At 32.7% G+C, this 12,915-nt stretch overlaps 1 protein-coding gene across 2 annotated transcripts; it reads right to left on the minus strand.

The window, feature by feature from the left end:
- Positions 1–2,014: 2,014 nt before the first annotated feature.
- LOC141695174 (protein ENHANCED DISEASE RESISTANCE 2-like) lies at positions 2,015–12,574 on the minus strand. Of its 2 annotated transcripts, XM_074499438.1 has the most exons (20): positions 12,171–12,571; positions 11,133–11,207; positions 10,983–11,036; positions 10,782–10,897; positions 10,313–10,449; positions 10,171–10,220; positions 9,989–10,089; positions 8,320–8,415; positions 8,179–8,243; positions 8,024–8,095; positions 6,992–7,138; positions 6,605–6,897; positions 5,398–5,461; positions 4,963–5,138; positions 4,175–4,276; positions 3,969–4,019; positions 3,741–3,884; positions 3,467–3,562; positions 3,181–3,282; positions 2,015–2,374 (listed from the first exon to the last, which is right to left on the minus strand). In XM_074499438.1, exons 1-20 carry the CDS (start codon positions 12,300–12,302, stop codon positions 2,261–2,263), a joined length of 2,187 nt encoding a protein of 728 aa, XP_074355539.1. In that variant the 5' UTR covers positions 12,303–12,571; the 3' UTR covers positions 2,015–2,260. The 2 variants fall into 2 exon arrangements, 1 of the variants encoding a protein (XP_074355539.1); XR_012564328.1 differs by lacking the exons at positions 2,015–2,374; positions 3,181–3,282 and having other exon boundaries at positions 3,969–4,075; positions 12,171–12,574.
- Between the last annotated feature and the right edge of the window lie 341 nt (positions 12,575–12,915).

Consider the following 12,915-nt stretch of genomic DNA (forward strand, 5'->3'; position numbering starts at 1 on the left):
ATGTGAATCAAGATAAACCGCACTTAAGTGACAGACTCTGGTTTGGTTCAGGAGGCATAACCATAAATTCTTCTCGTGTGAGATTCGAACATGTGACCAAAACGATAATTATCCCCTCTTTAAAATTCAAATGCGTAAATGATAGTTTTTTTGAATTAAAAACAAGTTATAATATTTGGTTTGATATATTTTAAATTAGATAAATAAATTTAAAATTTCACGATTTTTATACTTATAGTAATATATACTCCCTCAGTCCCATTGAATTCTAAACGTGAATTTTTGGCACGCTTTTCAATGCTCCTTTAAAGTATAACTCCATAAATTTTTAAAATTTTTTTTTTCTGAATAAAAGTTTTATATTTAAACTTTTATTCAAAATTTTTTTTTTTAAAAAAAATACTATGAAATTATAATTTATAAAAACTCGAAATACGTATAAATAGTGAACGTATACTAACCAAAGGGGATAGAGGGAGTATAAACTTAATTACCAAATTAATCTATGATCAGTGCATATTACGTGGGAATTTGAACTTCCAGTAACTAAATTACAATTACTTCGTCAAAAAAAAAATTAGAATTACAAGTTTTAAGTTAATTAAAATATCTGTGTTTTTTTCGACGAAAAATGTGTTTTTTGATGCCCTAAAAAAATGCCCGCTATGATTATATAATTAGAGCTTACGGAATTAAATTAAAGGAACTTTAAATTATATAATTGGGTTATGGGACTTAATTATTTATCAAGATTAATATATAATCACTAGTTACGTGAGAATAAATTAAACACAAACATTTTTAGTTAACATGTAATTTATAACACTAATTTGATTTTATGAAAGTTCAAATTCTGTGTAATTTCTGTATAATTATAAAATTGACGAAACAAATATAATTTATTTAAAAATATTAAACAATCAAAACACTAACAATGAAAAACTTTGAAATTAAAGAAATCTCAATCCGGATCCCAATATTAGTGGGTAATAAACCAAATACTGAGTATTTTTAATTACTGTATAATCTGTCGCAGTAAATTTATATTACGAAAATTTAAAATCCCGTATATCTATAAAATTGACAAAACAAACTATACATTTATTTTTATTTTTTTGACATAAACGATACATTTATTTTAAAAATATTAAACAATCACAACACTAACAATAAAAAACTTTGAAATTAAAGAAATCTCAAACCCAATATTAATTTTGAAAAATGTTTGAGCTTGATAGGTATTGAACAATACATAATGGCATGTGATACGGGAGGCATTAACAAAATATGGTGTGGAGCCTGTCGTGTGTCGGTGGCGTCGTGCCGACAATAATGTCACCGACGGTGTGACCGGCAGTAGTAGGTTACAAGCCCCTCAAAAGGCTCCTCCTTAAACAGACAGGTGGAGGTGGCGGGCTCGACTCCCCATGCACCACCTCCTATAAATACTCCTCTTGTTTATTACACCACCGTTTCTCCAACGGTTTCCCGTTTTTCCTCGATTTTTGCACTTTCACATTTTGTCCATTTTTTCATCTCCATTCATTCATATTAAATTTTCATTTCAGTTTGTTGTGCATTCGGTATTGAAAAAATTACAAACTGTAATTAAATCTTGATAAATGAATATTTTCATGATCGAAGAAATTTATTGGTATGATAAGATTAATTATTTATCGAGATTAAAAATAAAAAATTTCATATTATATTGGAGCTGAAAATAATTAGTAATTTGACTAGCTTATTCATTTGTTGAGATTTTACTGTATTTATTTTTTACAATGCGCAAACATAGAACTTCTATTTATACAAATAAAATGCACTTAAATTGAATAATCACTACAAAAAATGCATGATATATATTAATATTGGCTATCACTTATATATTAAGAAAATCATGCTTCTTCCATTATATTTAAATATTTTGTAAACAAATTCTTTTTTCCTATGAAAATTATGGTATAAAATAGATATAAAAAATATTACAACTTATATACTCAATGAGCCATAAAACTTGCTACAATAACATTCTCATATTAGAAATGATAAATTGTGTGATCTAAAAATTGAGAAACTCTTTACTACTATATACAATTTAAATTCCACTCATTCTATCCACAGTTTGCATGTACCAAATCAACTTTTTTCTTGTATGATGACCTTCACTTGAAGAGCTTAAAGGACTAATACAATAAATGAAACTTTGGAGACGATCTTTGCCTTTAATCCCGGCCTTTTTATCTGGAGTTGAGATTGAATGCTATCTTTCTCTCTGATCAGGCATAGTTTCGATTGGAACTGATTTTGCGGCATCCAAATGGTTAAGCCGACATGTTCCAAGAAGCATTTCTGGTAGCTCCTCATATGTGTCCGCCTGCAAATAGTAATTGTTTTTTTAACTGTTGAATCTAAGTAATCTTCATTATAATTTTGAACATGAATGCAATCTTCATCATAAACTATACACTTTTCTGTGTTGAACTGGAGAAAAAAGGACCTACGAGAAGAGCCTCTTCTCTTGGCTTTCTTCACAAACCACTGCAATCTTCATCATAAACTATATAAACCCTTACTTTTGATCTGATTTTTTAAACAATTATATAAAGATCAACAATTACCGGTTGTAGCAACCACCCTTTTTGCTAAAAAGACTAAATGTTAGCGTAGATACTTTCAACTAGTCTTTCTCACGCAACATTTCTATGGTTACTGGTTGTTACTTATCGTACTTTGTATAGGTATTGAATACCAAGCAACCAACTAAAACAATCCACATATCTTCAACATGGTTGCTTATCTTAAAACATGAACACTTGAACAGGAAACCTAGCTGTTTAGGTGCCAAAGCACTTGGACATTTTCACCATAAACCTTTATCTTGATAATGCAATTTGGTTAACAAGATTTACGAGATAATAGATACTGGCTCTCTACCGCAACAAGAGATCATTTCTGATTCTTTCAAGCAAATGATGCCAGCATAAACATTACGTTGATGCATATTCTATTAATTTTAGTTGATACAGATCTTATATCACGTACATTTATCTAAAGTCTTATGAACGCACAAGTGCTATAGATCTCGTAAATTTTAAATTCCAACTTAGTATACCATATAAATAGAATGACTTTTATCATTCAAAGTGGGATATTCTGCGGAATAAAAAGAGCAGCTTTTACCTGTATTAAGAAAGCCATTTCTATCACCAGATTGTTCAGGTATCCAAGAACTAGACTGATAACACCCCTTGCCACGGTTGATGACCCCACATCAACATCAAGCTGAAATTCGAATACACTTTCAAGATTAAGACAGTAAATACTGTACTCCTACAACTGACCCTAGTTGCAGCTATACAGTTCTGTTTATCATGATTTCTGCAAGTGAATCCAAGTACTAAAGCTATTTTTGCACACATGATAGACAGGATAACAGGTTTACTAATACATTATCTTTAAATGTTACCTCTAAGTAGTTTTTTCCACGAAAATAATTAACTTGAAGTGCTTGACCAAGCAAACAAGCTTTCTTTCCTACACTCTGCTTTACAATCCATGATCCCTGAGATATCATTTACAAGAATTAATCAGGTCGAATTCGTTTAAGTATATTAATAAAATCTGTTTCTAAGAAATGATTGACAATGATATTATACAAAGTAGCATGCGAAAGTGTATTTCAACGATGATGATGTACAAGTCATATCACACATTTTATGAGCTTGCTTCTGGACACTGACCTTAGAAATATATGGTATGAGTTTAAACCTTGAATTCCTGTAAGCGTCATCCCCATTGACAAAGTTCTCTAGCAAAGGACATTCTTCCAAAGGAGTACTCATCATGTAATAAAAGGCCAAACTGTACATAGGTGTACCGGGGACCTAATTTAAGGTGAACTGGATCAGAATATACAGTTCGATATATCATAACAAAAAACAAAAGCATAACTTGGGCAACAAAATTACCTGTATATTAATAATGAAGAAGAATTCTGGTCCACCCTCAACAGCATATTTCTGCCAAATGGAACTTTCATGAGGGATATAGTTGCATCACTATTTGTAGCATATGTCTGGAAATGGAATTTTATCTTCTCTATATACTGTACAGTGACGCTTTACATATGATTCGCAAAGTTAAAAATAAAAACATCGCAAACAACGAATTAAACCTGAGTAATGCCACCGGGACGGCCACCAAGATCATCTTCACGCTTGTTTGATTTGATCCAATCTGCACCGATAAATTCCATCAAAGTGCCTTTTGCCTTGCCCTGGTGATAAGAATTTACATGAAATGTGAGATGCACAGAGGACACACTAGTAGGAGAAATCCAAATTGTGAAGACCATTTTTCAAAGAGCAATAACAGATTAAAATGCATATAAGCATCCTACAAGTATCACCGCACAATGCTGTTCTTAAAAAGAATCACGAAGACTAATTATTTGGTGCATATTTTTAATATATCAACACAAGAATAGAAGCAACTACTAAGAGGGATTTCGTTCTATTAATTCTACATCTCCCAGACCAGGGCTAGTCACTTACATACCCACAAGTAGGACAACTCTTTCTTTCTTGCTTATTAAATGAAACACATTTGTATTTACAAATTTATAATATCAGTAAAATCTTTTCATTAGTATTATAGCATAGCTGATATAGGCTTCTAGATTATAAATGATACAGGCTCTCTCATCAGCATAGTCTCGGGAAAGTCACAATGCACACATCCTTACAACCTTTATTTTCACAAAGAGGCCACATACTTGGCCTCTTTGTCTCCTCAATTTAAGCAATTGTTTTAACCGGGAAAATAGAGCATAAGGGTAAACATATACCAGTAATGATCATTCCTTACTTAAAAGTACAGCAACTCTAATATTGCTAGGGTGGTTTCAACTTTCAGGCTTCTCATTTAGTATTTACTATTTAGGCATCCTATGAAGAAGCATACCTTTTGACCATCCTTAAGATAACTCTTTTCTCGGATCAGAAAAGTAGAAGGATCGGCAGCTGCCCAACTGCAGGGAAGAGTACACCTTGAGTCATTTGGAAGAGTGGATCCATAAATGTGTGAAACATTTTCTTCCCAAGACAACTCCTGCAAGTCCTTGTAACCTTTTTTATGAACTACAGGAAACACAAATTTCAATCAGTTGTAAGTATATGTAAAAAATATATAGCACCTAAAGTGTTCTGTTTAGACTACTACCGCCATATGAATCTCCTAATTTCTTACTCCTGTTCCCTAAAGTATATAGCACCTAAAGTGTTATGTTCATACCGCTCTATGACCGGTTTCCGTAAATCTCAACTTAAAAATGATGTTACATCCTACACTTTCCATCTATTTTATCTTAATAGCCAAATCAGACCTAAATGGACTTACCTGTACGGTCATGAAACTTTTTTACAAAATTGGCAGCTTTTGAAAATTTAGGCTGGGTAGTCTCCTGTGATCAGTATAAGAGAACTATGTCAGTAAGCAAATTAACATAAGAAGAATTGTTAGTCTATAATTAATACTGAATAAACTTTACGATCAAATTTAATTACAGAACTTATAAGACTATTTATCGATGACTACATATGGCATCATTGTGGAATTACACAAAGATGTTCTCGGGAACACATGCACAAGTAGCAGTTTATATATATATATATATATATATATATATATATTCCTGTTTTCGATTCTACTGAAATAAATCTGTCAGCCAATATAATGTGCCAAAAACTACTAAAAGAAGATTAAGCAAGTAAATTTCAGCAGGTGGCAAAATCTGTCAAAATAGAGTATACCTAGATATTGATAATCTTGTACTAATTTCCAGTTTTACGTAAACTATTATTAGTTGGTGCTAGGAAACTGAAGTGTGTGTTTGTGTGTGTGAGTTTGTACACGTTTAATGACCTAATTAACAATGTTGATGTGTGCATTGTTGAATTCCCTCCTTTTGACATAAGTGATAGACTAAATCCAGGAAAACGGCGATGACAACTAGTAAAGTGCAATCAGGCCTTACAATTGGCCGGAGAAGCAAAATTAACACTGGCTTGACTGATTTGGTAGTGAATTGGTGGTAGTTGGGCTGTAAATTGGCAGAGAAAAACAGATTGGTTGCAAATGTATGTCACATGGCCAACCCTTATATCTCAATTCAACATGTATTGTATATGCTTATAATAATATTAAGAGACATCTAGCAATAAATAAACAGGAACTAGTAACGCTCTATAAACCTGGGTGTGTATATATGTAGCAGATTAGCACTATAACACAGGCTAGTTGATATCATATATCTGTTTTCATGCCTTCATTGCAAAATAATTTAGCTATAATTCAATTTCGAAGTACCACTAGAGCAAATATAATGATTTAAATTAAGAAAAGAATCAGAAGTGAAATATAAATTCTCTAGGAGGGGGAAAGCTTTATAGGAACCAAATACAGCTAATGAAAAAATTAGATGCCCACCTCATATTTGTTATCACAGGCTTATAATATATTGAGTTTCAAGTAGACAGGTCGAACAAATTCAAAGTTAAATTCTAAGTAGCCGGGCGATTCCTGTCCAACTTTCTTCAAGACGTACCCGATATTGACTTTCTTGACTCATATCCGAAGTCCACTCATTGTCTGATTGGTACTCATCAATTGGGTCTGGGACATCATAAAACTCGTCTGACATATTATGCAAATCCATGAGACTTGAACATCCTGAAAGTTTCTCCCTCTCATTTCCTGCTTTTTCCTCTCCAATCACTATATTGACATCTTTGTTGATAGTCCCCTTTTCTATTTGAGGCAAGTCACTATCACTAGCATTCTCTGATGGACATTCAGAAGAAGAGTTCCCTGCTTTTATTTTAAACATCTCTCTCATAGCTGCAAATTAGATAAAATATACGGGTTTTAGCACGACTCTAACTAAGTTCATTCTTTTGATTGAACTGCAACTCTGATTAAATATTAACTGCACCTGCGACTCTCTCAAGCATACGGACGGTTCTGGATCTTGCGTAAGGTTTTGGTAGATAGGGTTTCCACAACTTCCAATCAATAGCCAACATGTGTTTTACAACCGATTCCTTTCCATTATTCACGGGCGATATAACATATCCACCGCCTGCAGATTAATACAGCCGGATCAAAAATTGCTTGATGAAAAACAGTTACACTAAGCATGCCTCACTAGATGAGACTATATGTAAAAAAGGAAACAATTTAAATTAATTACAGAGTTTAATGACAAGTTTAGTGTAGGTTCTGAAAACTAACATAGTAATACATTTCTTTTTTGACAAACTAGTTACTTTTACGCATTTGCAGAATTTTCAGTCCTGCATGTACTTTCTAGATAGTAGAGTTAGAATCCAGCAGAGCGCTTTCAAAAGAAAGAATTAGAACCTTTGATGATGAGATTCCAAGGGGTTCACACGAGTATACAATATGCAGACAACCATAACACGAATTAGATTGCATGCTACACTTTGAGTATATAGATCTTATAACAGACTTAGGTTCAAGAAATGTATAAGACACTCATCCATCAACACCACATCTTCAAGAAATAGTTAACATCAATGGGAAACTCAACTTTTACTGTTCAAGACTCTGTGAGCATAGGAGTTATCCAGTTTTATAGGGGTGTGTAGTCCAGACAAGTTTTAAGTTGACAAGAATACTTATAATAATATGATGCATATTAGATTGCTGAGAAATTTAATAACGTTCATTTACATAATTCATGTTTCAAAGAACCAACTTCATATTTAAGCTTAGAATTTCGAAAAATATGCATTTAGAGGTATCTAAAGAAATACGTATAGTAGAAATGCAAACGAAAAGTATAAAGTGACAAATGAGAATGTTGTAGCATGTTTTTTCGTATACACCACAAAAATTCTGAGACATTCTTCAGATGTCAGTCAAACAGCATCAGCTCAACAAGATTAATGACTACATAATTGGTAATGACTGATTCTAGTTCCCAATTCAAAGCATACATTACTTTTAAGGCAGGCACGAACATATCCACGATGTGGAGGACATCTTCTGTGGTATACAGAATGGTATAGTATAACTGCAAAAGACCATCAGAAGAACGTTAATGCATCAGAAATCATAACACGTATATCAAATTGATAACTTTCCAACAATCAATACCGTAGGTTCCATCATCCTCCCTCCTCCAGTAGCGTCGCAACAAAAAATCTCTTCGATGTGCCCCCCTGAAAAAAATTTGGGATGTTAAAACTCTGGGGCCGATGACGTATTTTATTCTCTTTTAGATGTTGTAAGTCTCACCAGGCCCGCCAATCATTATATACTTTCATGTGAATTATATCTGTATGACCATTAAGGTGCTCAATCACGCTGCCACCGCAAAAACAGAAATCCCATCTGCAAAAAAATTATCTTTCAACCTCAATATGTGCAGTGCCAGTGTAAAGAATCAAGTCAATTAATTGGAAAAAAGGCATTTATAATAACATTAATCTTTTTGAGTCGGTTACAAGAACTTTAAGTACTAGGCCACACATGACCTCCAGTCCTCCACTAAGGCTGGAACTATCGACCTCTTGTTACCGAGAGGTGAGGTGTATCGACTAGGCTCAACACTGGTGCTATACTCTAGTAAAGGGACTCTGGATAATCGGGGTGAATGTTGAGCCAGGAGAAACGACCTCATAATCGTAAACATGTGGAGTCATAGTAGAATATAGTATATTATACCAACTATACTTGTTCAAATTTAAAACTGCATTATTGCCACAAATATAACGGATATATAATATAGGGGTTATTGGCTGTTTCCACGAAATCTAGTGTTAATGTACCCGGTGAGCTAGACTAGGGTTCACACTTCAAAAAAAATACCATCCTTTTCAATTCACCCGAAGGTTTAAGATGTGACAGGTTTTTGACAAGTCTAAAGTAGGCTGAACTTGATTCTTATTGGAAAATTTTGTGCATAGTACAAGCATAATTAGCTAGAAATCAAAACTCGGCATCTAGGTTTAGATGTTTATCACCCATATGGCAGTGTAAAGACCAAACCTTATAATAGGATTTTAAATCGTGCCAAAGGGAGTGGTTAACATTCTTCTACATAAAATTAACTTCTAGTAAAAGAATTTGTGGGAAACCTGTTCCTGTCAAATATGGATTTATACATGTCTGTCATTATTCATCCCGCTATTTTCTTCTTTGTTCTAGCCTACACTTGAAATCTACACTGCCTCATTCTTCTCATTAAGTGAATACTGAATCTTATCTTTCCTATATTGAAAGCGAAAGATAAACTGGTTGGAAAGGTAGAAGCATCAACTTGAGTTAAAAAGGAAATAGATTATTGAGTGGACATTTACACTAAAAAACTCTCGTGACTTGCGTTCTGCTTAATCTACAAATTCTCTCCTCTCCTCATTAAGGATTTTTACGTACCATCAAACCATCATTGAGAAAGAGTAGTTCACACAAAAAAATTACAGAACCCATTGGGAGTTTGGGGGTTTTTTCTTTTCCATTTTTTTACTTGGATGGTGGCCACGTATGTGCTGGGCCTGGGTTATGTTTAAACATATATAGAGACGGAATATTTCCGAGTTCTCTACTTCTCTTTTCAAGATTGTCAAGGCCAACAAGCCTTTGCTTATATGCATTACAAAATAGTACAAAATATACTACAGATAACACAACAAACTTCATATTTCAACAAAGATTATTGTGGTCAAGTAGGCAACTACAATATTACATCTAGAAAGGTATAATAAAAAAATTTTGAAGTTCAAATGCAGAAGTTTCAATATCAACACCAAATAAAATTGCTTACTCTGCATTAAAAAGCAGTAAAAAAGAGTGGTGGCTGTAAGATAGAACAGTGTGTGATTTGTGAAAGTCTCTATATAGAATAAAGTTCTACAAATTGTTGGTTAAGACTGAAGCACTGTGTGGAAAAATGTCATCAACTTACTCTGATCTAGAGGAACCAAGAGACATTACAGTTTGAAAAATTGCTTCTGAAGTTCCATCTACCACACCAACGGCCATTAGTGCTGGAGGATCATCCCAACGCTGAGAAAAAGTTACATATACACATCAGAGATAAAATGAAAAACATTTAGATGTTTAAGTTAAGAACATGCATAGACCTACCCTTCTCCCACTGGAATTCCTCTCTTTTGATTCTTTAAATAGTCGTAAACCTACATAGGAGACAATTTGAGAAAAAAGACATAAATATATGTACATTTAAATAAGCTATCCATCTGAAAACAAAGAAAGAAATTAATCATACCATTTTGACAGCCAAATATTTGCCATGGTGAAGGTGCAATAACGTCGGAAGTCATTGCATGTACATGCATGGAAGCTGCAGAAATCCAGTCAATGGATTCTTTTTTGGATGTCCTCTTCAAAACACCATCAAAAGCTCTGTAAATAATTTTAGGAACAACATGATATCAGAGTTCATATGGACTGCAGATTCTATTTCAAATTCAACAGATACAATTGTTATTCGGTTTTAGAATAGCTAAGTGATAAAACTGCAATTTCCATCTACATGTCAAATCATTTTCAGAAGTTTTTAGGCTTGCAACAATATCTTGATTCACTAACACTGATTATGAATGCAGTTTCAAGTTCATAAGTGATAAGACCAATTTTATATACAAATACTTGTGACATAAACAGATTACTGTCTGTGTGAAGTTAACAGCATGTTTGATATATCCATTTAATGTGGTGAACTATGCTGATATTACCTAAAAGGTTGCCACTTTCTCTTTGAACAAGATACAAGGTTGGCTTCTGGGTTTCGTGCAACATCCCTTAAAGAGTGAATCCATTTTGCAGCTTCCTCTGGACTGGTTGCTCCCAACTGTCCAATTTAAAATCTTAAAAAAACTAAAGTAATAAAAGCTACAATTTAAAATGTATCAATCTTGGCAAGTAAACTGTTCCACCTTAAGCTGATCCTTGTGATTAGAAGTATTATGCAGGGAGAAAATGAAGAACACCTACAATTTTAAAGGAAATAATAGGCAAAAAAACAACAGATCATTAGTCCTTGTAGGACCATCAACGTAATTGAACTTCATTTCATGACTATATACCTTTCTGTAAGAACTCTCTCTTCCTTCATCCGTGATCCGAATGCAAGAGTCTATGATAGCACTTCGCACTTGCTCCTAACATAATAAGACATAAAAAGAAAGAGATTCGTAGTTGAAAATTAGTCAGGAAACATATTAATTAATAAGGAATAGAAAACAGAGCTCCTAGCAAAGACAATCATATAAATGCAATTTTCAATAAAAGGATTATCATATCAAACATATGTCAACTATGCAAAAGGGTTGATATCGACCCCCCACCAACCAAAATAAATAGAACTAAAACCTCAAAAAAACCTTAATCAAATAAAAAACACATGCCAACAAAAAAACATTTCTACCAAACAAGAAAAACAACACACAGAAACATAACTAAATAAAATCATCATCATTCAAAGACAAGAACCAAAATTACAAGTCGCCATTATCATGTACTTTAAGCAATCCAAATCTTCCCAAAACTAAAGAACACAACATTTTCAAATACCAACATAAAAAAATCACAAAGTCCAACATCTATATTTAACAAAATCTAACATCCATCTCTGCAAGAACCCTTAAAGATACAATTTTTTAGTCATTAAAAAAAAACTCTCAAGAATCCTTCAAGAAACAAGAGGGTATGTAGATATATACACATAAATGCAAAAACCCTCAAAGCTGCAATCTTTAAATTACTAAACCAAAAAATATCAAGAACCCTTCAACAAACAATAGAATTATATCGTTCTATTAAACATACATAATGCAAAAACCCTTAAAAATGCAATCTTTAACTTATTAAAACAAAAACCATCAAGAACCCTTCAAGAAACAAGAGGTTTATATACTTACATATGTGTCTGTGTATGCAAGAAGCCTTAAAAATGCAATCTTTTTACTTATCAAAAAAACAAAAAACAAGAACCCTTCAAGAAACAACAGGTTTATATACTAACATGTGTTTTTATATGCAAGAACCCTTAAAAATGCAATCTTTTACTCATCAAAAAAACAAAAACTTTTCAAGAAACAAGAGGTTTATATATATACACATACCTGTGTGTCTGCTTCTGAAGAGGGTATTGATTTGAACCTCTTAAGACAATTCCCATCAAGAATAAAGTATCTTTTACGTGAATATTGAAGCCCAATTCGATTATAACGTATTATATAAAGCCACCCCTCCATTTTTCCCCCTTCAATTCTTTTGTGCACTCATTTAAAAACCACAATGCAGATAAATTTTAAATTTTTTTTGTATTATATATATGTTTGTATGTGCAAAAACCCTTAAAGGTACAAACTTTTTACTTGAAATTTGAAAAAAACTGTCAAGAACCCCTCAAGAAACAAAAGGGTTGTGTAGTTTTTATAAAGATTTATATTTCTTGATGAAAACAACAATGCACATACAACTATACCAGTATATTTTTATATGTATATGTGTATGTATATGTAGAGAAACTTATTGGGGAAGGAAGAAAAGAATGATCCTCTGACCCCAAAGAAGGGAATCAAAGAATCAATATGAAGAATCCAGGTATAATTTGGATTTCCAGAAAAAAATATATTGTTTCTTTTTTTTTTTGTTTTTTGGTTTCTATCTATCCTCAGGTTTTATATAAACAAAGGTCTTAGCTTGGTTTTTAGATGTCCAGTGAGATAATTTCTTTGTTTTTGTGATTAACTATTGTTACTAATATCTATTCATTGTGATTGCAGATTGAAATTACACAACTGGTATATCGATTTGTAATTAATCGAACGATTTTTGAATAATAAGGGTAAAAAATAAATTTAG

The sequence above is a fragment of the Apium graveolens genome, chromosome 11 (assembly GCF_009905375.1).
Source record: "Apium graveolens cultivar Ventura chromosome 11, ASM990537v1, whole genome shotgun sequence".
NCBI lineage: Eukaryota > Viridiplantae > Streptophyta > Magnoliopsida > Apiales > Apiaceae > Apium > Apium graveolens.